The following is a 27,609-nucleotide window of genomic DNA, read 5'->3' on the forward strand; positions in this document are numbered from 1 at the left end:
CAGCTGTGATTTTTGCTGGATACAGAATTCTTGTCTTTTTAGTTCAGCTTTTGAGTATGCCATCCCACTGCCCGTGGCCTCCCTGGTTTCTGATGAGAAATCTGCTAAAAACTTTAGGTGCTCCTCTCTTCCTGCTTTCAAGGCTCTCTCCCTGTCTTTGGCTTTTGACAATTTGATTGTTTTGTGTCTGGGTGTGGTTCTCTTTCAGTTTATCCTAATTGAGCTTCTCTGATGTGTAGGTTAGTGTTTTTCATCAAAGTTGGGACATTTGGGGCCATTGTTTTTATCAAATATTTTTTCTGCTTGTTTTTCTCTTTCCTCTTTTCTGGAACTCTCATTATGAGTGTTTTGCTATGTTTGATAGTATCCCTCAGGTCTCTGAGGCTCTGTTCACTTTTCTTCTTCCTATTTTCATTCTGTTCTTAAGACTGGATAAACTCAATTGACCTATCTTGAAATTCACTGATTCTTTCTTCAGTCTGCTCAAATCTGCTGTTAAGCCCGCATGAATTTTTCATTTTAGTTATTTTTCAAATTTGGAATTTCTATTTGGTTGTTTTTTATCATTTCTATCTCTTTATTGGTATTCTTTATTTGATGAAAATCACGCTCATAATTTCCTTTACTTACTTAGACATGACTTGTTCCTTGAACATACCTAAAATAGCTGATTTTAAAGGTATTGTCAAATAAGTTCAATGTCTGGCTTCCTCTGGGATAGTTTTTATTGATTGCTTTTTTAATTCCTGTGTAAGCCATGCAATCTTGTTTTTTGCACGTTTCATATATTTTTTATTGAAACCTGGGTAATGTAATATGGCAACTATGAAAAATACACCCCCCCCTCAGGGTTTGTTGTTGCTGTTTGTTTATGCCGTTGTTTATTTAGTGACTTTTCTGAACTGATTCTGTAAAGTCTGTATCCTTTGTTATGTGAAGCCTCTACATTCTTTGCTTTGTTAACTTACTATAGTTCTCAGCCAATGACTAGACAGAAATTTCCTTAGGTGGCTGGAGCCAGTAAGTCCCTCAGTGTTTGATGATGGGGTTTGTGTGCATGTTGGGGCATGCTTTCAGCACTCAGCCAGGCAGATTACAACTCTGCCTAGGCCTTCCCTTCCTCTTTGCACAGAGCCTCAAGATCAGCCAGAGCTGACAGCATAGGGCCTTCTCAGGTCTTTTCTGAGCATGCATACAGCCCAATACTTGTACATGCTCTTCTGATTCCTAGAAATATTCCCTTTCAAAGTCCCTGATGGACATCTCACTCCTCAGCTTTTCTTTTAAGTTTTTTGATTACCTTGCTATGTGCCTCATTTGCTATCTCTGCCTAAGGCAGCTATGATGTTAAACAGTTGCCACTGATTATTTTCAACAAATGTCCTAGGCAAAGGCTGTTCACACTGAATGAAGTCAGGTCAAATAAAAATAAGCCCAATTTCCAAACAGTCAAATAATGGTAATTCTCTGAGAATGGGGCTTTGAAAGAGTACCAACCCAGTTCTGTCCCCTCCAGCAGCTGCCAGGCTGCAAGCTTTCATCATGACTGCAGCCATTGGTTTTCAAAGCTATTGTGGACCTGAGAGATAGGAGCATGGAAGAGAGCAAATTAAAACTGCACAGAGCTCACTGTTCTTACCAAGATTTAGCTACTTTTCTTAAATAAACATTCCGGGGTTCTTTTAAGACCTTGGTTAATTCCAAGTGTTCTGACAATGTTGATTCTAACCACCTTCTTCAGTGCTGTCAATGCTTCTATGGAGGAGAAGATTTTCACAGTACTGCACCATTCCCAATGGCATGGCATACTGAGCTTGGACATACCAAGAATGGTAGAGAGGGCAATGAGATGTTCATATCTGGGCTGTAGAAAGATGCCTCTGAATCCTGAGGGAGGGTGGCCAGAAGGGCTAGGGTGCAGCTCATGCCATCTGTGACAGGGAGCCTCAGCTTCTTCTCCTATCTCAGGGCTGTCCTGCTTGCACCTAGCACATTGGCCCACCAGGAGACGTGGGTGGAGATTTTTCAGCAGCAAACGGAAGTAGTAACTCGCCACATCTGTACTTACTGTTATAGTAGAGGAGAGGAAGGGACAGGCACTTGGGTGCCCATACACTGTGCCCACCTCCACCTGCAGCCCCAGAAGACCCTTGACATCTGATGCCGTCCCTACTGTGTGCAGATGCTCTGCCCTGGCAAGGTGTACATGGTCCCTGGATTGTTCTGGTAGTCTGGTCTTCTCAGCAGGGGGCTTAGTCACTAAATTGTGTCCTTACACAGTAATGAGAGGCAAACGCTGGCATCAGCCAATCCTGGATCCAGCCCCAGTCCCATCATTCACTGGCCAGGGAGTCCTGCACACTCACCTCACTTTGCTGGACCTCGATTTCCTCATCTATAAAGTGGAGGTGACAGATATCAAGGGTGTCATGACATTAAACAGAACCAAGTGACCTCTCCTTACTGGGCTTGAATGTTGGCCCCACACATTAGGCCTTAACCCCATTTGGCTTCAGCATCCTCTGTAGAAGGACAAAACTGGTCCTCATCAAGAGAAACAACAGTGGAAGTGAGTGCACTCAGCAGACAGCTGTTAGCCATGCTGGCCCACACAAAGGGGCAGCTCGGATCCTGATGGGGAGGGGCTGGCAGCAGTAGGCCTTGGCTCACTTCAAATGAACAAGCACCAGCTCATGAGGACCCAGTCTGTAGCACTCGACACAGACAGAACAGGATTTTCTTATCCTTTTGTGTCTGCAGGGGTCCGGTGGGTAGGGAGCCCTGATGCCAACATCCAAGAAAGCCAGCAAAGAACAGCAAGAAGAGAGAGCACTTGGGTCCTTCAAACCACCATCTCCTACCTGAGCAACACTTATACAAAGTGTTACTCCCAGACAGGCAACACTGCTATCTATTCTAGCTACTTTAAAAGGGAATGTATGACTTATACAATTAATTACCTGTTAACAGACTCTAAAAACAAGCAAGCAAACCTCAGAGTGTCCAGGGAAAGTTGATTCACTCCAAGGGCTCAGTTTCTTCATCTATAAAATAGGAATAACAATCCCTATCTCCTGGGGCTGCCAAGAGATGAAAAGAGTGAGAAGAACACATACCCCAGAGCCTGGCACCAATGAGAACAACGCTCAGCTATTAGCCTGATGCAGCCAAATTCCCAGTCCAATGGCCACTGCCCAAATCTGGCTTAGGGACAGAGTTCCCACCCTCTCTAGCCAATACAGATAATAGAAGGTGAAGAAATGAGAAAACGGAAAAGAGGAGCTGTGAAATGCATCACCTGAGAAGCCAACACACCCCCCTTGTGGGAGCTGCTTCCCTGCTGGGCAAGCGCTCGCCTGGGCTCCTGACCCATACCTGCTCCCTCCTTCCCTCAAATTAGGGCCCTCTGCCTATCTCTGCCATCACCTCCTCCTCCTCCATCACCTCCACCTCCACCATCACCTCCCACCTACAACATCACCTCCACCTCCATAATTACCTCCCACCTACAACATCACCTCCACCTCCATAATCACCTCCCACCTCCACCATCACCTAACACCTACAACATCACCTCCAACTACAACATCACCTCCCGCCTCCACCATCACCTCCCACTTCTCCATCATCTCCCAACTCCTCAGTCACTCCCCACCCTCCATCACCTCCCACCTCAGACCCCAAGGCCCATCACAGGGCCGGGCCAGGCCAGTGCCAGCCCTACCTCACGTTGTCATGCCGCTGGATGTAAATCTTGTGGAAAATCCTCTCAGGGGGCTTCAGGAAGTCCTCCTTCATCTCCATGGCGACGTTCCGAGGCAGGAGGCTCATGAGCAGCCGCTCCTGGACAGGAGAGATGGGCCCATGTGACACAGCAGCTCCTCCCTGTGGTTCCTGGACTCGCCCACCCCAGTGACCTTGGTGCTCAGGAGCTGCCAACCATGAGGGGCCTCGGACCCTCCCCACACATGCCTGGCATGTGGTCCAGTTCCACGGTAGGTCGTGTCCAGGCCTGGACTGTCACTGCACAGGTAACTTGCTCCTAGAGCGCTTGGCAAGCACCAGCATCACCTCTGGAACACCCAGCCTGCCCGTGCTCCCCAGCTTCAGTGAGCAGTCGGTCACAGGGAGGAAACGCTGCTGCCTCCAACCAGGCCTGTCCAGCCTCTCTCCCCACACCACTGCCCAACACGGCCTCAAGAGGGACCTCGAGGAGGGCTACGAAAGCATCTGTGCCCTGACAGACAGAGGCCCACGTTCTCACATTGGACACAATGTGGCATTGTTTCCTGGTCTTGTCTTCTGATTCCTCCTTGATCTGCAGGAGTCAAACATTTTCCTCCCCTGCCCCCCACGAGAGGATGGACCAAATGTCAGCTTATCCGCAGGAGCCATGCCGCCCTGGGGACTCTGTCACCCTTTCTGGACCTCAGTTTCCTCCTCTGGTTTCTGCCTCTGCTCCTTAGTAGACCCGTCCCTGGCCTCAGCCCCACTGGCCCTGGACCAACTGACCACATCATGTCTGAGAAACCATGTTCTAGAAAATTAGGGTGAAGTCCCACTCCTCTCTCAGTCCATTCCACAGCCCCCTCCCTCCCACTCTGCTTTGGAAAGAAAACAAAAGATCCTGCTTGGAATCAAGTAGGACATCCTACTTACAAGGGTGAACATGGGGCAGGGAGGGGGCAAAAGAAGCCCCTCCCTCCCTCCCTCCCTCCAGCATCCCCCAGGCTGGGCCCACAGCCCCTCAGCCTCAGCTTGTCCAGTCAATGGAGGAGGCTCAGATGGGGCCATGTAAATGGCTGGCATCTCCCACCCAGAGCAGGGTCTGGGTGCAGCCACCAGGTCCTGAGACCCTCTTAGACTGCAGGTCCACCCTGCAGTGTGAGACCACATCCCTGACTGGGAGCAGCCGCTCCCCCACATGACATCCTCTGGAGGGCGATCAGCGTAGCAGCAGTGACAACCGTCACAGACCCTAAAAACCCAGCCCGCCTGCGGGAAATGGCACAGGAGCCTGGGGTGGGGGTATGAGGGCTTCACCCCCTTGGCTCCAGATGACAAATTCATTTTAAGATGGGAGAATGTACCTGATGCACTGGAAGAGTCTCCCCCGGTGACGCATCCCCACACACACTTCTGAGGAGGGAGACCTGGCCCGGCCCCGCCAGATGCCAGGTGGAGCCGAGTGTGTTTGCCCAGGTGAGCCAGGCTGTGGCTGGGCCCTCTGCCCTGAGAGAGGCCAGGGTCTATGCTGGGGGCCCACCCACTGTGGCCCCCATGTGGCTCTACGCTGGACAGACCCCTACACTCAGGAGGGACATCATGAGAGCACAGGGGTCCGTGACACTGTATGACCAGCCACACGGGGAGAGCACCCTCTGAGACAGAAGTGCCAGTCCGAGCATGTGTGCAGGGACAGTTTCAGTCCGGGACAGGAAGCCCCGCTACCCAGGGCATGGAGCTGGGGTGTGACTTGAGCCTGGATAGGAGGCCGTCGGCCCTTCCTTAGCAGAAGACCTTGGGGCACGAGCCCCAGCACAGCCCCTGCAGAGGAGCCGTTGTAGGTGGTCAGCTGTCCTGAGGTCAAGGGACCTCGGCAGGAGGCTCCCTCGGGCCACCATCAAAGGAACACCTGGAAGCTTCCAGAGATAGTCATCACCCTGAGGTGCAAGGTGGGAAAACAGAAGCAGCTGGACGACAGGGCAGGCTGCCATGGAAGGGCCGTGAGGACACACAGTGCAGCGGTGCCTTCTCCGCAGCCCCAGTGTCGCGGCGTCTACAACCCTGGGCCCCTCAGGTCACTTGCCAGTCTAGGGGCTCCAGGAGGGGCCCCCTCACCCCAGAGCCCCACACGGAGGCCTCAGGGGAAAAGGAGAGTCCTAGGGCCTGCAGGACAGCAGCCTGGCCTCACATTCTGGCTCTGCCTCTTGGGGTAGTTAGTTAAGCTCCGTCGAAATCCCATCCCATCTATCAAGGCAATAATCACATTAACTTCCACAGCGGGAAGTTCTGAGAAGGGGACAAACAGCTCAGGCCCTTGCTGACCCGCAGGGGTCCCTGCTCAGTACCATGCCTCCAGCACCTCCAGTGACAGGCTTCAGGGCTTCACTCTCGTCTCCTGCATCTTTCAAATCTGTCACCTGCATCGGGAAAAACAGTTGGGTGCCCCCCAAGCCAAATCAAACGAGTGAAACTGTCCTTCCCCGGTGCCTGTCTCGCACCTTCCTTCACCAGCAGTGATCTGCAAACGCCCCATCTCGCAGCCCTGGAACCACTCTCCCTGAGCGAGCTGCAGCCTCCCCTGCAGGGGCCCCTGCTGAGGGGAGCCCTCCCCATTCTTGGTCTCTCCATCACCTAGGCTTCCCAGCATGATTTGGAGTTAGAACAGGGACACTGAGTCAGCCACCAGGAGGGAAGGAAGGACTGAAAAGGCAGAAGGACACTGACCAGCCCCAGACTCAAGAGGTGATGGGTGGGCCCGCAGGTGCCCATTCCAAAGGACCAGGGGAGAAGGCTGCTGGTGGCACAGCTGTGCACACCCAGTGCAGCGTGGGGTGCCGAGTCAGATGGCTGTGGCAGTCAGCACTGTCCCTGGATCCTTTCTCCACCACTAGCACCACAATCTCATCAGGGGACTTGGAGACCTGGAATGAAGACCACATTGTCCAGCCCCCCATGCAGCTAGATGTGGCCATGGAGATAGGAGTTGAAGGGTCATGTGGAAGCTTCTGGAATATTCCCTAAAGACAGCTTGTTCTTCTCTCCTCCTCCCTGCTGTTTATGCTGGGGATACAGTCGTGATGGCTGGATCTTTACCGACCATCATAGTTCAGGAGGATGAAGGCCATACACTAGTGATGGCAGACCATTTAACTAGAGGGAGACTGGGTTGTGAGGGGCGCTTGGATCAGATCTGCCACATCTGCCATAAAGTGCCTGCCCTGGAATATGTACGTAAGAGAAAAAGAGTCATCTCACTTGGATAAGCCCTTGTCACATGAAGTTCCTAATAGCGGGTTATATTTCTGACCAAGGGCTCAACACTACCTCCATCCACGAGATTAGTGATGGTGCCTAAAGCCAACACACATTAATAACCAAGACTAAAAGGACACAACCTCTCCCACAGGGAGCAAAGCAGCCATCTGAAAACACCAAGCACCCATCCCTCGTCATGATTAAAAACAGAAAAACAGCAAACAACCTAAGACAAAGTAGCTCACTGACATCATAAAGATAATATCTGAGATCCACAGCCAATTCCAAACCCAGCCCTACAGCCTCAGGCAGCAATAAACATTACACTGGGAGCAGACGGCTACATTAATGAGTTCTAACCAGTGAAATAAGTTACAAAGCCAGAAATCAAAGGAACAAATTTATGAATGTGGATCACATAAAATACCCCAGCATCCTATGAAGGCTATAGAAAAACCTCAACATTTATCTTGATCATCAAAATGTGACAACGCATTATCCTTAATAAACATTAGATATTTACACAACGATCATGAGGACTCTGCTTCCAAAAGATGGAGAAGTACTTTTCCCTAGTCGCCCCACTAAGTACACCAAAAGTCTTGTATGTTACATATGAAACAGTCATCTGAAGGCTGTGAAAGGCAGAAGGAAGGAGGCAGAAACCTCAGGACCAGGGATGGCATGGAGGTAATAAGGCCTTGGACTTTCTTTCTTTCTTTCTTTCTTTTTTTGCAGCCATTTTGTATTCCTCATTTTATTTATTTATTTATTTATTTAAGAACTTTTATTGAGATATAATTGACATACAATAAACTGCATATATTTGATGTGTACAATTTGATTTTTCTTTTCTTATTAGTAATGTATATATGGCAATCCCAATCTCCCAAAGGGCCTTGGACTTTCTTTTTCCTAATGTATCCCAGGCTGAGCGCTGGAGATGTGGGTGGCCCAGAAATGCAGACAGGCATGGCAGCAAGCTCCAACAAAAGTCGGTTCTCTCTGACCAAAGGATCAGGACAGGGACAGCCTTGTGAGAAGAAAACTACACAATAACCCCCACTCCAGGCAAACCACCAAAAAACTCTGCAAACCACCACCCTCCCCAGGCTGTGAGGAAGCACCAACCCCAGGCTGGGAGGTCAGAGAGGCCATGCAGAGACCCCTCCCTTTGATCTCCACCACGTGATAACACACGACTCCCCCCGTACCCAGCTCCACATAGTCAGTGAAGACCAAGGGCTTTCCTACTCCTTCTCTCCCCCAGTCAAAAGCCAGCACTCTCTCCTGCACAGCAGTAAGGAGGCACCCCCACCCCAGTGAGCCCCAACAGAGGCCCAGTGTGCAGCCTGGACTTGTACCCCCACTAGGAAGTATTGAGGTGGTGGTCCCCACTTTCCCCTGCCAAGTGAAGGCACAGAAAGCCGGCCAAAAGAAAAAGTTCCAATAAGACACACATAACAGCCCAGTTGTCCAGGTTCCAATCAGAAACCACTCATCATACAAAGAACCAGAACAATCCCAACAAACAAAGATAATCAACAGACACCAACACCAAACGACAGAATAATTAGAATAACTAACGAGATTTTAAAGCAGTCATCCTATGATTCAATGAACAATTACAGATATGCTTGAAAAAGTGAAAAAACAGAAACTCTCAGCAAAGAAATATAAGATCAAAACAAAAAAAGAATCAAATGGAAATTTTAGAACTGAAAAAAAAAATGAAATGAGCTCAATAGACACGAACATCAGAATGGAAAGGACAGAGGAAAGCTTTGTGACCTTGAAGACAGAATCATAGAAACTGACCAAACTGAAAACCAGAGGAAATAGACTGGAAAAATAACAGAAGAGTAGAAACAACCCAGACGTCCACCAATGGATGAATGGATAAAGAGTGCGGTCCGTCCACAGAGTGGAATACTACTCAACCATAACAAGGACTGAAGCATTGACCCATGCTCCAACATGGACACACCTTGAGAACAGTATGCAAAGTGAAAGCAGCCAGACACAAAAGGCCACATACTGTGTGACTCCATTTACTGGCATATGAAACGTCCTGAGCAGGCAAACCCATAGAGACAGAACATAGATTAGTGGTGTCTAGGTCTGGGAGGAGGGGATGGGGAGTGACTGCTAACAGGTACAGTTTTCTTTTTGGGGTGACGAAAAATATTCAAAAGTTAGATTATTGTGATGGTTACACACTCAAAATATCAGAGAAACTATTTAGTTGTTTTGAACTTTAAATTGAACTTAATAATACTGATATATAAACTATAGATCAATAGGCTTTTTTAAATTGAAAATAAATAATAACTACAGTGGTTTTGAAAGGTGCTGGGAATGAGTCAGACACCTTTAAAAGTCCATCCAGGGAATTCTCAGATGGTGCAGTGGTTAAGAATCTGCCTGCCAATGCAGGGGACACGGGTTCGGTCCCTGGTCTGGGAAAATCCCACATGCTGCAGAGCAACTAAGCCCGTGCACCACAACTACTGAGCCTGAGCTCTAGAGCCCACAAGCCACAACTACTGAGCCCATGTGCCACAACTACTGAAGCCTGCAAGCCTAGAGCCTGTGCTCTGCAACTGCAGAGAAGCCACTGCAATAAGCCCACGCACCACAACAAAGAGTAGCCCCCACTCTTCACAACTAGAGAAAGCCCACGCACCAATGAAGACCCAACACAGCCAAAATAAATAAATTTATTTTTAAAAACATATAATTTATTTTATAAAATAAATACATTTATTTTAAAAAATCCATACCAGGAAACAGATGATTGAACCTGGTGTACCCCCCAAAAAAAAAATTAAAAAATTAAAAAAAAAAAATCCATACCATATCACTTAAAAGGAAATTTGCTTCCTCTTGATAAATTTCCCTCACACAATGGGAAATCAAAATTGTCCCATTTATGTTGTTAGGATGACAACTGAATATGTGCTTTATAAATAGCTGTATGTAATTTTGGAATTATGACTTAATAATGGTATGTGAGGAATATCAGGGCCTTTGGAGCAGCAGCTTCTGCAGTCAGGGCAAGGACGCTATTCTCGGGGGTAGGACCTTGCAAGCCCAGGCTTCCTGGCTGGGCTGTGGGGAGCAGCAGGAAAGGAGGGCCCCAAGGAGCTAAGGGTGACCTTCAGAGGCCATGCACCCCCGTCTCTATTCTCACCAGCTCTGACAGGCTCAGACCTAAGGGTTAGACCCCAGTGGGGAGTTGTGATCACCTGAGGTGCCCAGGTGGTCTCTGCCCCCCAGTGAAGCATCCCTTGCAGCTCTATCCCAACCCTCTCCAAGCTGAAGGAAGACAGAGCTGCAGCTTACCAACCTGCCTTCCCTGACTGGAAGACAATACCTGTGCACCCCACTCCCCATTTGCTAAGTGAATGCCACCTACTGCTCCCCATCTCCCAGGCTCTACCTGGCAAACTCCTACACTTCCTTCAAAGCCCCAACCAAATACTCTTCCAATGCACTCCCACCCCACATAGCATGCCCCTCAGACACCCCCATCCTCCAGTTGGGCCTCCCCATAGACGCCAACTGCTGCTCTCTGTCTCCCATCCAGTTACACAACATCCTGCTGAGACCAGGTTCTCTCTGTTCCAGGGTCTCTGGAGCCATGGGCCAAGCATTCAGAAGTGCCGAGTCGTGAATGACCACCCCCTACAGGAATTCCAGCTGGGCCTCTCCCAACCCACTCGGGCACCAAAAGGCAAAGAGCCTCGGAGCTGACACACACTCATGAACACAGGACGGGGGGACAAGGGCTGCTCCCCTGCATGTCTGTCTTACCTGCATTGCTGAGATTCTAGAATCCTAGCTCTGTCCTCCATAATCATGAGAAAGGTCATCCTGCCCTCACAGAGGAGTTTCTGTCCTGTGGATGATCAGCTTGGAAAGAGGTTTTCCTTAGAAGTTTGTATGACTCAGCTCTCACATCACTGGGACTTGGTGATGACTTTTTCGGCAAGCTTTTCACTACTGAGTCAATCGTTTTAATGATCATAGGATATTTCAGGCTTTCTTTTTCTTCTAAAATCAGTTTTAGTAACTAATACCTTTCTGGGAATGTGTCCATTTTGTCTAAGTTTTCAAATATTCTGGCAAAAAACAAACAAACAAAAAAATACTCCGTATTCCTCTCTCATCTATCTTTAACCTGGCTTTATCCCTGAGGCGTGTGCTTTCCCATCCCTAGTCATCTTGGGTCTGCTCTTTCTTCTCGGTCAGCCTCTCTAAAGTTTTTCTATTTCAAAGAACCAACTTTTTGACACTTTTGTCTGAAACTGAAAGAGTCCTGTTAAAAGACCCCTCACGGCCCTTTGGAATATTTTAACCCAGATATAGCTTCTTTTACGGCTGAGGAGACATGAGGCTGTAAAAGAAGAAAGTGGGCCACAGCTGGTTTGGGGCGGATTCTGGGCTTTGGCCTCTGCTGTCCTCACTCCATCACCAAATACTCTGACATTCATTCGCCTTATTATCCTCCCCACATCATTTAAATTCTCCGGGCCAGCCCCAGTTCTCAGATTTACCAAACAGAACAAAGTTCTTACACGCTTAACTACGATGCAGAGGCCTGAAATTAGTTCTGAAGATCTAAGAACCCAGAGGAGAGCACGCCTTCAGATCAATCACATTCATCCTTCTGCCAAGACCCCACAGAACAGGACAGAGTCCGGCACCCTTGCATAGGGGCCGTCCCTGTCTGTTCTGACTTGGTGGGAGGAGGGCTCACTTCAGCACATCCAAGCCCCTCTCAAAGGAGTCAGTCTCAGGGACATTGACAACTCAGGTAGCTTTTTCAAAGTACAGCAGAGACCTTCCAGAAGTAGAGTGTGTCTAAGGAAGCAGACAGGCCCCCTGCCCATCCTCTCCAGCCCCTTTGGTTCTGCGGGCTTCCCTGAGGAGGACAGAACGCTTGTAATCTTCCCACTTGTGAAAATGTTGAAGGAGGCCTTGCTCTTAGAGACTGGTCTGAGGAGAACATGCCTGTCCACGTCTGCAGGGAGCAGGGCAGGAGATAAATAAAAACCCAGATTTTGTAGCCAAAGCAGTTGGACTTTCTTTTAAAATAGCAACTGCAGGGCTATTCGTTCTAAACAATATAGGAGGGGAGGGGATGCTCCTGATTTCTGGCGCAATTATCACCTTCTTCTCAGGGTTGCCACAAAAATCAGTGATTATAGGCATGGAACGCCCACGGGTTCTTCCTGGATTGCGAGTGGGCGAGCGGTGAGAGTTCCCAGTGGCATCCTTTCCTACAACAGTCAGAGACTCTCCCCAAGGTCTGAGGTGCCCTAAAATCTGCACAACCAAATCACTTTGCTGTACACCTGAAACTAACACAGTATTGTAAACCAACTATACTTCAATAAAAAAAGAAGGAATGGATCAACCTGGGTGAGAACGATGACAGTATCAGATCTGTAAAGCGTGGGGAAGGGCCTGTGAGTCCCACATCCTGTCTACGTTACTGCCTGGGATTCTGCAGCGGGACCCACACTTCTCAACAGTTTCCATCTGCTGATTCCTGTCCCGAAACAAAAGGGTCCAGCAGTGAGGGTCAGGCAAGGGACAGGCGAGGGTGCTAAGGACGCATGCCTGCATTTCAGAGCGCGTGCCTTGCTCTTCCCTCCCGCAAACCCTGACCAGCCAGTGGTGGCCACACAAGCGCAGGCCTGTCCTGGAGGCACATCCCAGGGAGAAGATATCTCCTGGGACTCAGGCGAAACACCTGCTTTGGGCCATGAAGCTCATTCTTCTCCTGCCTGCCAAAGCCTCCTCACCACCCCTGGGTGGATACTCATCCAGGGAGAGAGGAAAGAACAACCCACCAAACTTCTAGCGCACCTGCACCCCACCCTCACCTACCTCCAAGTCCTGTCTCCGCACTCACCCCTCAAACCTGTGTCTGACCAGCTCTCTCTCCTGCTCGAACACATTAGAGGCCCCATCACACGGTCACGTGCACAACCTTCCACAGAGCGTAAAGCCCTGCCTCCCTCTCACCTTCACCCATTTCCTTCCAGCTGAGGCCACCATAAGCTACATGCCTCCCCTGGACCACCGAGCACATTCCCAGCCCCACCTCTCAGCTCCTGCTCCCCCCCAACTCAGCCTTGCTCAAGGACCCCATTCCCAGCCCCTGCAGCCCCAGCTTGGCATCTCCCTGCCTCCTGCAGAAGTCAATGGGGCACACCTGCCGCCACACAGTGGTCATTCTGGAGCTGGACGCCCCAGCAGCCCCTCCCAGACCTGGGCCACATGCCCAGCATCCTCTCCCAGAACAAGGATGCATCACCCAGAACCCCCTCCCAGAACCAGGGTGCATCCTCAGCAACCCCCCCCCCCCCCCGCCACAAAACTGGGCTGTGGACTTCCCTGGTGGTCCAGTGGTTACAATTCCATGCTTCCAATGCAGGGGGCGTGCGTTTGATCCCTGGCCAGGGAACTAAGATCCCATATGCTACATAGTGCAGCCAAATAAGTAAATAAATAAATAACAAAAAAATAAATAAATAAAAAGAATTTTTTAAAAAACTGGGCTGCATCCACCAATAGCCCCTCACATCACCTAGGGTGCCACCTTACTGGGTCAGGGCCTGGAGAAGACTCTAGAAGCAGCTACGGAATTGGACTGCTCTGTTACTTGAGTTGAAGCATGAAAACACAGATGATGGCAAGCCCATATGGTCAGGGCATCCCTCACCTGCAACTCAGGGGGCTGTGGTTTTCACACTGACAACAGAGGTGTGAGCTGGGCAGAGGTGGCTAGCCACCTGCAGGCTCCCCCGGCCTGGCCAGGCAGTCCCCAGGCAGGCTTTGATGTACCACATGCCTACTGGTGCCTGAGAGCCCTGAAGAGGTGGCTGAGCCCCATTTGAGCCCAAGAGCTTCCCTTTTGCCACCCAAAGAGACAGGGCTCCCTGAGCTAAAATCAGTTGTCCCAGCCAGAGGCAGGGAGTAACCTGAGTGCCAGGGACAAGGCCTCCCAGGCATAGAGTTGTCCTGTGATACAACCTGTGGGTTCCAACTGAAAAAGTACAGCAAGTCAGGACACTGCCTCGCCCCTCCCAGGATCAGGCAGGGGAACTCATGGGGGCCACCTGTCCTCACTTCCATAGTCCATGTGCCTGGCTTTGCAGAAACAGATGAAACCACCGAGGAAAATGATTGATACGTTGGAATATACAAAAGATTGAGTTTTACACAAAGAAAAGCAGAGTGAGAGGAACAGACTTGGGGAACATGGGGATCCCTTCTGATCAGGCGTCAGCCCTTCTCTAGTGAACGGCTCGTTCAAACCCACAGGAAAGTCAGAGCATGAAAGGGCAGAGGATCAGAACACGTGTTCCACAGAGAAATACAAACAGTAAACATGCTCGGAAAAGTGGCCACTGCATCTGAATAAGTGGGGAGTACCAAGTCCTAACAGGTAGAGGGGAGGGGAGGAGGGACGGAGGGAGAGAGAAAGTGGGTCGTGTGCAACACTGGGGATACACACCAGAACCCCAAACGCTGGGCCCACCCAGCTTTCCCAGCCAGGGGACTGGACAGGGAATCTGCATTTCCAGCAGGCTCCCTGTGAGGCCCACCCTGTTGGCCCCAGGACCCCACTCAACCACTGCTACCCAGAGCCGAGTGTAACTAAGTATTACTTATAAGATCCTGTTGGCCCCAGGACCCAACTCAACCACTGCTACCCAGAGCCCAGTGTAACTAAGTATTACTTATAAAGATAAAATGAAGCACAGAGTGAAGTCAAAAAGAGAAAAACAAATATGGTATCTTAACGCACATATGTGGAATCTAGAAAAATGGTGCAGATGAACCTATTTCCAGGGCAGGAATGGAGACGCAGACATGGAGAACGGACGTGTGGACACGGCGGGAAGGGGAAGGTGGGTGAACTGGGAGATTAGGATTGACGTATACACACTACCATGTGTAAAACAGATAGCTAGTGGGAACCTGTGGTATAGCACAGGGAACTCAGCTCGGTGTTCTGTGGTGACCTAGATGGGTGGAATGGGTGGGAGGGGGTGTAGGCGTGAGGTCTAAGAGGGAGAGGATATATGTATAGGCATAGCTGATTCACTTCGTTGTACAGAAGAAACTCACACAACATTGTAAAGCAACTATACAATTAAAAATTTTTTAAATGCAAAGTAAATTAAAAATTTTTAATTTAAATATTAAAAAAAAAATTTAGCACAACATATTTTGGAAAATACCCAGGGCCGAGGGAGAGAAATGACATTATAGTTGTACTCCTGAGAATGTAACCAAAGATACTTCAAGTCTACATGAATAAAGATGCTTATGAGAAAGAAACCCTTGCAAAAACATGGTGTCTAAATGTCAGATGCGGAGACATGCCTGCAGGCGAGGCAGCAGCGGCTGTCTTCAGCTACCTTTAAAGCATCGATGGATACACCGGTGGGAAATAAGTCAAAATGCAGGAAATAAAATTATGTACACACCAAAACGACAACAATGCGGGGAGAGAATATGCATAAGGACAGAGATTCAGCTGGGCTGATGAGATTGGGTAACATGTACCATTTCGCAGATTTCCTGCTTAAGAACATCAGGTCTGCGGTTAGAATTCAGGCACGTCTCTGGACCTCCTTGAGTCTGGGCTTCCTCAGCTGTGGGACTGAGAAGCTCTGTGCTCTCGGAGCTGCAGAGAAGTGACACAAGTACAGCAGCAAAGGCTGGGCTCGCAGCTACTCCGTGAGAGCAGGAGTGCTTGCTCGGCCGCTGTGCTCCCAGGGCGGGAGCATGGGCGACAGGGGAGAGACGCGCGCTTGCAGACCCCACACATGCAGGCAGCAAGAGTGGCCACGCCACAGCCAGCATCCACGCCATCCACAGGTGGGACCCACTGGAGGGACAGAAGGAGCACTCAGCATTCGAAATGTTATAAGGGTACGTGCTAGGTCGTCTATAAGAAAGGCAGCAAGAGTAAGAAAGGGAATGAAAGACAAAATCAGAGAAAGCGGATTCACAGAAAGCCATAATTTGAAAAGATACATGCACCCCAATGTTCACAGCAGCCCTATTCACAGCAGCCAAGACACGGAAACAACCTAAATGTCCACTGAGGAACAGATAGAGAAGATGTGGTACATATATATAATGGACTATTACTCAGCCATAAAAAAGAATGAAACATCTCTAGACGGACCTAGAGATACTAAGCGAAGTAAGCCAGACAGAGTAAGACAAATATCATATGATATTGCTTATATGTGGAGTCTAAAAAAATGATACAAATGAACTTATTTACAAAACAGAAAGAGGGAATTCCCAGGTATCCAGTGGTTAGGACTCCATACTTCCACTGTAGGGACCGGGCTCAATCCTTGGTCCGGGAACTAAGATCTCGCAAGTCTCGTGGTGCGACCAACAAAACAAAACAACAGTAACAAAAACAACAACAAAAAGAGGAATATACTCACAGACATAGAAAACAAACTTATGGTGACCAAAGGGGAAAGGGGGGGAGGGATACATTAGGAATTTGGGATTAACATATATAAACTACTATATGTAAAATAGATAAATGACAAGGACCTACTGTATAGCACAGGGAACTATACTCAATATTCTGTAATAACCTATATGGGAAAAGAATCTGAAAAAAATAGATACATATGTAAATATAACTGAATCACTTTGCTGTACACCTGAAACTAACACAACATTGTAAATCGACCATACTTCAATAAAGATAAATAAACTTTTTTTAAAAATCAGAGAAAGTGGGAAAGGAGGATATTTGAAAGATGGAGAGGAGAGAAAAATAGAGTGAAAGCCAAGGAAGATTCAGAAACACACAAGAACGGCCCCCCCACATCGATTTTTCCAGCACGTCAGGCAATGTATTTAAGGGGAGAGGACTCCGAAGAGTCACTTCTGGAATCTCGTGGAGATGATGAAGGTAAGCACACCAAGCTCAAGGGCCTCTTAGCACCGAACACTCCCCAGTGGTGCTGAGGACGCGGGTCTGGGGAGACCCAGGAGACGCGTTCTCTATGCTCCTATACACAGCCGTCCACATGTGCACAAATGCACACGTCCCCGGCATACACACACGCACACGTGTACAGACATACAGGCACACACGCACCGTCCGCCTGAGGCAAATCCACACACACATATACACCTACACACAGACGTGCACGCACACACACACACATTTATCCGCACACACGCCCACGTGTCCACACACACGCTCACATGTCCACACACACACACACGTGTGCAGAAGACACACACACGTGCACACATACACACTGCACACCACATGTGTGCATATCCTCACAGACACACATGCACACGCCACCCACAGACACAGCCACCACTGACCCACTCACACAACCCAAATATACACACGCCACCTCTTTCTGAGTGATATCCAACTTTTACTGTAAATACTAGGTATCGTTGTAACAGCTATAACTGGAAATGCGACCCAATGCAGCCAATAAATAAATAAATAAATAAATAACTGAAAATGCGTGTGTGCATTTTTAAATGTATAGTCGGTACTTAACGCCTTGCATTTACAATAATAAGAGCATCTCATTTATAAACCCATCCCATCCAGCCCACCCCAGGAAAACAAGCCTCCGCCATCAGCACTTCAGAAAAGCACAGGCGTCCAGGTGCTCCCAGCTAAAGGCCCCTCCCAGGGCTCTCAGAGCATCCTCATGGCCCCAGGACAGCAGCAGAGGAAACGCCGCCGCCAAGAAGGGTGAGCCCGGGACACGTGGCTGACGGTGGCTGGCGCAGGGGGAACCCGCCTGGCTCCCTCCAAGCCTTCAGATGGCAGGGGACAGTGCTGCTGCCCCAGCAGGCCTGCCAGGAGCCGGGCAGGGTGCTCTGTGGCCTCAGGCCAAGCTGAGGGTGTGAGGCTGCCGTGGCAACTGTCACTTCCTAGCAGCTCAGCCCCTTCCAGCAGCACCAAGCCCAGCTCTCCTGTGCCTCCCCCTGAGGCCTGCAAAGCCTCCTGGGTGTGTCCTCCACAGCCCCGCACCTCGTGTCACCAACAGGTAAACCGAGGCCCAGGGATGACCAAGGGTGGCAGTTCTTCTGCCTCTGCTCCCAGGGATCCCCCCCACCCCGAAGCTGTCCCCCTCTCCTCCAACTGGTCAAGGGGGCTGAGCCACAGAGGCAGAGGGGCCGGCAGGAGCCTAAGGCCTCAAGTGGACTCCCAGGCGGGCCAGGCTGGACCCCACTCCCAGAGGCCTGGGTGGGATGGCTGTGCGGCTCCACGCCCCCTGCCCCGGGCCCCCCACACCTCTCTGGGCGAGACCCTGGGCGCTGACCTGCTTCTCGTTCTCATCCTCCAGCCGCAGCCGGTCCTCGATGCAGTTCCGGGCCTGCAGGAAGGCCTTCCTCTGGGAGCGCTCGGCCAGGATCCTCACGAAGAACCCGTACATGTTCACACCGAGGAAGAGGAGAGCGTTGGCACCGAGCTGGAGGGGAGAGAACAACGCAGAGGGCTGCACGCAGGGGCCCGGCCTGGCAGAGGCTCCTCCACGTCCTCCAACCACCAGCCCAGGGAAGGACCACGCCAGCCAGACCGACAGTGCCAAGCCAGTCTCACGCAGCCACAGGCCAGGCCTCAGCCCTCAGCCTGTGCCAGGGCCACCGTGCTGTAAGCTTGTCGCGTAATGAAATAGCAGGCCAGGAGGCAGGGTGCGCCCCTGAAATTCACGTGGAGTTCCTGACCCCCAACACCCCAGAGTGGGCCTGCATTTAGAGACAGGGTCTTCCAGGAGGTAAATCAAGTTAAAATGAGGCCATTAGGGAGTCCCTAATCCAACATGACTGGTGTGCTTATAAGAGGAGATCAGGACACAGACACGCACAGGGGGAAGACCGTGTGAGGACACAGGGAGAAGACGGCCGTCGACACACCAAGGAGAGAGGCCTCGGGAGAAACCAGCCTCCAGAACTGTGAGAAGTAATGCCTGTTGTTTAAGCTGCCCAGTCTAGGCACTGTTACAACAGCCTGAGGAAACCTTTACACCTAGAAGTTTTGAACGTGAAGACAGAGTGGTTATTCCCACAAGGCAACATGGAAAGCTCTGGGGAGAAGCAGTGAAGGAGAGTTCATTAAAAACAAAAAGAAGAAAGAATGGCATTTGGGTATGAAGTGAATACCTGTGATGTATGTATGACGATGGAGAAAACGCAGCGTCCAGACCCTCCAACACACCCGGCTTCTCACTGCACGTCAACAGACAAGAAGCAAAAGAGGGGCCTGGACGAGAAGGACGCCTCCAGGGCGTTTTCACCTGCCTGAGCTCCTGTCCAGTCCAGACCACCCAAGACTGAGCTTGGGGGCTCCACAGGAACCCACGATGGACAAAGGCCACACAGCACAGAGTGGCAGACGTGGGGGAGGATCAGACCCCACAGCCCCCACTCGAGCTCCTCGGCTGGTCTGTCCCTGCCTCTCATGGCCACTGGGCCCAGGGCCAGACAGGAGTGCCTCTCATGGGCCAACAGGACCCCAGCACATCTCCCTGGGGCCCCCTCTCTTGCTAAGAGAGAGAGAGGACGCCCACCCACCTCCCTGTGGGGCTGTGATGCTTACAGGCCTTATACAAACTGCTGCCCCCCAGTTGCTGCAAAAATGGATGATTTTGTGTCTGATTAAACTCCAGCATTTCCTGCAAGTTCTGCTCCTCATGGATTAACCAGAAATACACCCCGCCCAGGACGGACTGCCACACACCATCACACAAGACAAACAGACACACTGGCCGTGGCACAGTAGTCTGTGGTCAGAGGGCTCCTGCCAGAGTCCAGGCAGTGACGGACAAGGCAGCCTGAATAGGGTGAGCTGAGGGACAAAGACAGGGAGGCCCGAGAGGTCATGGTCGGCGGTGACATCCAGCTATAGGCATGAGAGCTGCTCACAGGAGGGGACAGGGTGACAGGCCAAGGGACTGGAGTCTGCAGGATCCCAGCACACAATGGCCATCTCCCTAAACCCCCCAGGAGGGGAGTGAGCTCCCAGCAAGCTCAACAGGGACGGCCCGCCTCACATACACCTGATGGACATGATGGACACACGCTCACACCTCACACAGATCGTGTACAGAACACTCTCCTGCAAATCAGCTCCTGGATCCTACCTCTGCCGCCCAGACAGAGGGACAGCCATGCTGAGGGAGGTCTAGGAGAGTGGCCAGAAGGCCTATAAAAATGGTGCCTGCTCTCACCCAGAACATCTCATTGTGACCTGAACATCTCCATGTACCCTGAATATCTCCACGTGACCTCATCATCTTCATGTGACCCCGAGTATTTCCATGTGACCCTGGTCACCTTCACTGTGACCCTGAACACCTCCCAATCTGAGCATCCCCCAGATAGAGCGTCCACGCTTTAACGAGTGCAGGGCTGGAACCCAAATGCAGCTTCAGCCCCTGTGGCAGTCTCTCACAGGCACAGTGGCCTGCACTGGCTGCACCTAGGGGCGCTGTGCCGGGCCCCGTAGCGGGTGTTTTCTGTGTCTAAAGGACCATCTGCTGGATGTTGGGATCAGCTCATGCCAATTTGTTGATGAAGGCCCTTTTCTGGTGGCAACAGGAAGATCGGCGCATATGAAATAATAAATCGTCGTTTGGCGAGGTCAACATTTAAATGTGTACTGAGTGTGTTTAGAACACCCACAGGCACAGTAGTGGACACGTTTCTAAAAATTCAAACAATACTGAGTCTTTGCACAAACCTCACTTCTCTCCCAGTAGACCCTTCACCATCTGTGGCTCCTGCACGCCCCTCCCAGCCTCAACGTAAAGTTTGAACACACAGAACACATAACACACAGGACACCTCTCCCAAGATGCCCTCCAGCTGGCACCCCCACAGCTTCCTCGACCCCTGCAGCTGTCACTGTCGGGTGAAGGACAAGGGGTCCAACTGAGGGGCCAGGCACCTGGCGTCAGCTCAGCACAGGGTGCAGGACGCCACAGGTCACACTCGGGCCTGGTAGACACGGCTTTTCCAGAAAGCAAGGCCTCAGTGGCCTGCGGCAGCAACAGGGAAACGTGGAGGTCCCCACTGAGGTCTGGGCAGAGGGGTCACACACGGGCTGGAGGGCAGAAGGGCCAGCAGAGGCTACGCAGTTTGGCCAAGGGAAAGATCAGCAGCAGAGTGGGGGCAGGCGGGGTCACCAGGACACCAAGGGACACCCCCAGGGACACGGAGGCCTGGCTGGGTGGTCACTGAATACCTGGGTGCCCTGTCGCACCGTATGAGCTACCCACACGGAGAACAGCCCCATGGCCCGCCCCACAGCCGGAGTAGGCGGGCAGGGCGAGGCGGGGGCAGAGACCTGGGGGGGGCGGGGAGGGGGTCTCTCCTGCCCGGTACCCTGCGTTCACCCTCAAACACCCAGAGGGCCTCCTTGAACCCCACCAATCTTCCCCCAGGAAAGCAGAAGAGGAGGCCGCCCGCAAGATGGCAAAGCTGCCGGCACACCTGCCCCACCCTTCATTCCCACACACCCCCATGATCAGCAGCTATGGTGACAGGCACATAGCAGTGACAAGAGGTGCCGCCCTTGCCTCACGGGGCACAGAGAGGTTTCAAGACTGGCCACCTCGTCCGTGATCGGGGATAACGGTGACAAGGGAGAGAGATGGGCCCAGAGGTCACCTGTGGGCAGGTGTGGCCTGGAGAGGGCGCTGGTTCACGCTGGGAGCAGAAGGAGTGGTGACGGGGGGGGGGGAAACAGGCTGAGAGGGTTCTGAGATGGGGCAAGGGTGCATGCTAGGCTGGAGGCTGAGTACCACACAGCCCAGAGCACGTGACCACAGGACCACAGGGCTTCCTGAGAGTGAGAAGTCCTCCCTACCCCCACCGGCATCCTCATTCTAGAGACAGAGGGGCCCTGAGCAAGGGCAGCGCCCCCAGCTTACACAGGGTGCCGTATGCCCAGAAGCCCCGAACACCTGGCCTTCCGGTACCTGCCCTGCACTCCAGGCCTCAGGGCACCTCCCACACACACCGGGCCTCAGCATCCAGGCCCCCAAGGACCTCCCTGTGGCCCACAGGGCCCTGGGTGACTGCGCCCTCACAGGACCCCAGTCCTGCATCTTTCCCACTCCTGGAAGGCTTGCCCTTCGAGCTCTCTTCCTCTCCAGCGGAAACTCCCATGACCCAACAGGGCAGTTCCCCGTCCCCCTCACACACTGAAAACGCTGTGTTGGTCAAAGCCAGCTCCACGCACCTGCTGGTGGAGGAGACACCTGGGCCCTACTCGGTTGTCTCCTAGGGCGCACAGCCCCGTACCCGGAGTGCTCCGCCAGCCACAAGGGCATCCTTGTCTGTCCCTCCTCCCCGGGGCCTCCCCCTGCCCGGCCCAGCCAGTCGCACGCCCGCGGGGCCCCCTCTCCCCTCCAGCTGGGACCTGCCACTTCCCACCGTCATCCTTAGGCCCCTTCCTCTCCCAGGCGTGCCCATTTTTCTCCCCTTTCCAGCAAAACTCTTGAAAAGGCCTCACCCCACCCCCCACCTGGGCCACACCCCAGCCTGCCTTCCCTTCCCCGGCTGCCTGGGTGGTTTGGGACCAGCTCAGGGCCACCTTCACATCCTGAGGTCCAGCCCACCTTGCTCAGGGCCATCAGCACCCCTTCTCTAGCCCCGCCCCTAGCCTCCCCTGGTCCACGCCTCACACCTGGACCCCTCTCTACCCCAAACTCCACCCCAAACTCAACTTGGGAGCCCATGCCTGTGCTAAAAACCCCAAACCGACACCTTCGGCTTGGCCCAGCCAGCCGCGCCCCTCCCCACGCGTGTCTCCAGCTGGGTGTCGGATCAACCCTGCACGGAACAGGCCCTGAAGGGACCCCTGGTCACCCCCAGAACTCACCCTGGCAGCCGCTCCGCCTCAGCTGACCCAGGCCCCTGGAAACCCCTCAGGCCAAGGCCCATCCCCACCACCAGCAAGTCCTCCCGGCCCCGCCTCCAACAGATGGGGCGCTGACACCCCCACTGCCGGCCGCTGCTTGGCTGCCGGGCTGTGTCCTAACCCACCCTGTGCTCCTCCTGGCCCGCCAGGCTCCCCAGGTGGTCCTCTGTCCTGAACCCCTGGCCCAGAGTCTCCCTGGGCCCGAAGTCCTCCGTGGCTCAGACCTGCTGCCCCTACACCCTGCCCTCCTCGTGTCCCCCGGCCTGGGCTGCTTTGCTCAGGGCCTCTGTCCTGCACCCCTGAGCGGGAGCCCCCTCCCCACACAGGGCCTGGCTCACCCCCAACCTCCAGGGGCTCCACTCAAATGTCACCTTCTCAAAACAGCTTACCCGACCCCCGTGTCTACAAGTGCACACACTCCCACCTGGGCTTTTTTTTTTTTTTTTTTTTTTTTTTCATTTTTAAAAAAAAATCACTGAAAGGAAAATTTTGCTTTATTGGTTATTTTAAAGTAAATATTAGCATTCGTTTTTAAATCACTTAACTTTTTTTTTTTTTTTTTTTATTATTTTATTTTATTTTTTTTTGGGGGTACACCAGGTGCACCTGGGCTTTAAGACTCTTCAGCCAGCCGGTTCTATTTCTTTCCTTCTTTCTTTCCTTCTGTTGGTTTTAACAGTTACCGTCTTCCAATACATTATATCACTAACTCACTTGTCATCTTCCTTACCTGCTGTCTGCCCCTCGAGGGGCCTCAGTCTGTCAGGTCCGTGACGGACCCGGGAGTTTGGAATAGAGCCTCTCATAACACAGCAGGCACCTGGTGTTTGTTGAATGAATAACTGAGGGCACACGGGTTGTGAGGTGGCCTGGCCTGGTCACACTGCTGAAAAGGGGTGGAGGAAGGACTGACACACCGACACCTCGCTGCTACCTGCACTGCCCCACCTCTCTCCAGGTTGCCTCAGACCTGATAAGACCATGTCCCAACTCTCACATCTGTTATCAGATGGGCAGTGGGGAGGGACCCCAGCTTTTCCACGATGGAGAGAAGCACATAAGAGGCCAGGCATCGATGTGTCCTGGTGTCTGAAGGGACGTGGCTTCTGGGGCAGGCTGAGCTGGTGGCAGCCACGTGTGGCGTGGGGACACAGCACACAGACACGTGCACATATGGACCATGTCACGCAGCCCTGGGAACAGCAGTGGGGGGCGCAGGGGAGCACCCCCCTCCCAAGCCTTTGCCCTGCAGGCCAGGAAGACAGAGGAGAAGTTAAACTCCACCCACACCACCACCTCATAGCACACCTGGGGAGAACCCTGGGCCTGCGCTGGCACTGCAGGGGTCAATGGAACCCGGAGGTCTCTTCTGGTTCCTGGAACACCCAGCAGCCCGAGGCCCTTCCTCACAGGGAGGAGCAGGGTTAGCGTGAGTGTATCCCGGAGGTTTCCCTGGCCCCAGGCCCACAGGTCACAGGTTGGAGGAAATGAGGTGCAACCACCCGTTCCCGTCTCTGTGCTCAGCGCTGTGCCCACGGCCGCACCAAATGCACCACAACCCCACCGGGTCCCCTCTACGGAGGCAAACCTGAGCCTCGGGCCCAGAGCACGGCGGGCTTTCGTGGGCTGGTGAACAAACACATGCTCTGTTCCCTCTGGCCAGGGCTCAGACCCTTCACTCTGTGCTACAGCCGGTCCCAGCTAGCAAGTGACCACTGGGCAACCATAGGCCCTGAAGTCAGAGGCCCGGGTTCACACCCAGCTCTGCTCACTGCACAGAAGTACAAGCAAATGGAGCATCTTCCACGGAAATGCACTAACGTCAGATAACATCCCCACTCCTTCTTCCCTGCCGTTTTCTGGTGAATGAAGAAAACACAACAAAGAGTTTAATAATATGATGTCCTTCAATGATAAGGATTTCCCCAAAAGAATGAAGTTTGTAGAAATACACCTTCTCTTATCCAAATCATCTGTCCACCCACCCAACCATCCAAGCATCCACCCATTCACCCATCCATCCAACCGTCGTCCACACATAGCTGGGCTTCGGGCCTGCGTCCACCCCAGGCTGGGCTAACAGAGCCTCTTGGCCTAGGACAAGTCAGCTGGCTCTACGAGTCCCAGGGACCTCATAGGGCAACGAGGGTGACAGTTACACACCTATGTCATGGGGCTTCTGGGAGGTGCAAACGTGGGTGAGAGCTCCAGCTCGGTGGCACACGTGGCCCACGCTGCTCTGCCCAGTCACGCCCGTCTGCCACCAATGAACCCTTTCACAGATGCAAACAGAAGCGAGGGTCGGGGTGTGATCTATCCAAGGTTACACATGAATTACCTGTGTGGACACCACACTGACACTCCTTAGAAGCACCCAGGACACACTGAAAGCAGTCATGGCCGTGCGACGTGGGGAAGGGCCAGCCATCTCTGCTCAGGAAATGGGCCTCCCCATGACTGACCAAACCTCTTAAAGCCGTCATACCAAGGACCATGCCAGCCACAGAAAGGCGGCCTGCGGCATCTCACAGTAATTTCCAGCCTCATCCAACCTGAGCTTCAAAAAGCAGAAACCACAGGACAGGAAATGTGTGGCCTCTGCTCAGTACGCTGACCTGTGGAACGCCCTGCTCCCCTCCCATGAGCTCCACGGAGCGCTGACTCGGAGGAGATGCAGACCTCATACTATCTGCAGGGCACGCGGGTGTGGGTGGCAGCTGGGTGGCACCCACAGCCAACACGGGGGTGGGGGAGCGCCTCCTGTGCTGAGGGGCGGCAATGGTACAAAGCAGAGCCCCCCCCCCACCCCCATAACTGCCCTGTGACGTGAGCAGCCAACCAGCAGAGGAAGCACTGCGGGAAAAAGGATGAGATCACCTGGAGACAGGTGTGCATGGCCACAGCAGCTCATCAGCCTCTGCCCACAGGGCAGGCAGCCAACCACGTCCCACAGTGGGCACCTGGGGTCCCTCAGCTCCTCGGGAAGACCAGTGTAGAGGAGGGAGATGCTGGCACCAGGCAGCGGGCAGGCGCCTGGGACCCTGGTCACTGGTCAGCATGAACTGTCCAGATGTCCACTGTGGTGGGGCCCCCCTGCCCCGGCCGCTCCAGATTCCAGAGGGCCAGGCGAGCCTTGCCAGGACTCGGAGAAGATGAGTTTTGACCGGGGTCTGAGGCTGAATTGAAAAAAAACAGGCCTAGCCTGGCACGTGGAAAAGAGGCCTTTTCCCAGTCCACAGTGACCACGAAGCTACAGACCCAACAGGAGGTTAAGGCCACCACCTGGAGGGCAAATGGGGACGAGAGGGGCTAATTATTGCAAAACATAAAACCATCTTCTGTGTCCCCTCCCCCAAGTGGCCCCGCTGGGGGCTTCCCAGGCACCCATTGTGTCGGTCAGACGTGTTCAGAATCACTGATTCCTTGACCACGGGACCCCACAATGAACGTCATCTTTCCCTTAACCATGACCTTTCAATGGTATCCTTAGCGCTTCCCAAAACTGTGTTATTCTTGTGACACAGGGCAAAGACTTGGAGGAAAATCCCTCATCAATCCCTACCTCCCGCAGTCGGCCTGCACTCAGGAAGGCATGAGACTGCTTTCCAGCACTTGCTGGTCCATCTCCCTGCTCCCTCCCTGGCCCGCCACCCAGAGCTTATTCCACTCTGGCGCCCAGGCCCCCCTGCACTGCTCTCAGCTCTCCCTCTGCCGCTGCTTCCCCTCCTCACATCAGCTTCACTTCCTGCACAACCAACAGGGCTCATCTGCCAGGGTCCTGGGTCACACACACACACACATCTGCCATGTGTGTGGTCAGTGCCCCCCCCAAGTACAGTGGCTACGCCAAGGGCTGCTGGTCTCCCTCACTGCCACACAGGGAAGACACTCCCCATGCCCCCCCTCCGCCCCCAGCCTCTGCATCCCTCGCTGGGCTCCACATCCCTCACTGGGCTTGCACTAGAGCCCACTCAAGGGGAGGCAGCCATTCTTCCTCTCCCCGCCATAACTCATCTCCCCATTGATATCAGCTGCTAATCTGTCCTGTTAGGAGGGACCATGACTGACCACCGCTAGGAAATCTGAGTGCATCCTTACAGATGAAGCCCGTACTCCACTCCACTTCAGACCACCTGCGGGCCCTTCATCCAGCAGAAAACCACCCCGTGACAGCGAGCTGGAAGTTGCTCCCCTCCCCAGGAGAACCCGTCAAAGGATTTCTTGAGACAGGATCATTGCAGGGGAAGGGAAGCTTCAGGGAGACTGGATGGGGGCATCTGCCAACCACCTGTCACCCTACCCTGGGAGCCCCCAGAGCTCTCCCACCTGAAGCCCCCCAGTGTTAACCACTGGGACTGGGCATCCCCTCACATCTTCCCAGACGGGAGCTTCCTCACACACGCAACGCATCTATCGATCCAAATCAGCCACCCCTGAGGTTTCCCCAGGGTTCAGGAGATTCAACTCTCCCCATGAAACGCTCTGAACTTGGGCCTGGCTGGAGGTGCACGGAACATGGTGGCCAAGTGGCTTAGCACCTGCTGTGCAGAAACCACTAGGGAGACAGGGCTGGGGTCACCATGAGCTTCTCAGAGATGAAGGCGACCACAGGCTGCAGGATCGGGAGTCGGGGGAGGAGGCATCACCCGCCAGGCCTAGAG

General features: G+C 52.7%; 1 protein-coding gene across 1 annotated transcript in view; it reads right to left on the reverse strand.

The window, feature by feature from the left end:
• The window catches only part of ADCY1 (adenylate cyclase 1), a 117,838-nt gene that overhangs the window by 74,851 nt on the left and 15,378 nt on the right, over window positions 1-27,609 (reverse strand). Inside the window, exons 2-3 of the mRNA XM_057732897.1 lie at window positions 18,345-18,494; window positions 3,725-3,843 (exon numbers count right to left, since the gene is read on the reverse strand). Coding sequence (XP_057588880.1) covers window positions 3,725-3,843; window positions 18,345-18,494 — 269 coding nt within the window. The remainder of the gene's footprint in view (window positions 1-3,724; window positions 3,844-18,344; window positions 18,495-27,609) is intronic.

This window comes from Hippopotamus amphibius, chromosome 4 (assembly GCF_030028045.1).
Source record: "Hippopotamus amphibius kiboko isolate mHipAmp2 chromosome 4, mHipAmp2.hap2, whole genome shotgun sequence".
In the NCBI taxonomy this organism is placed as follows: domain Eukaryota; kingdom Metazoa; phylum Chordata; class Mammalia; order Artiodactyla; family Hippopotamidae; genus Hippopotamus; species Hippopotamus amphibius.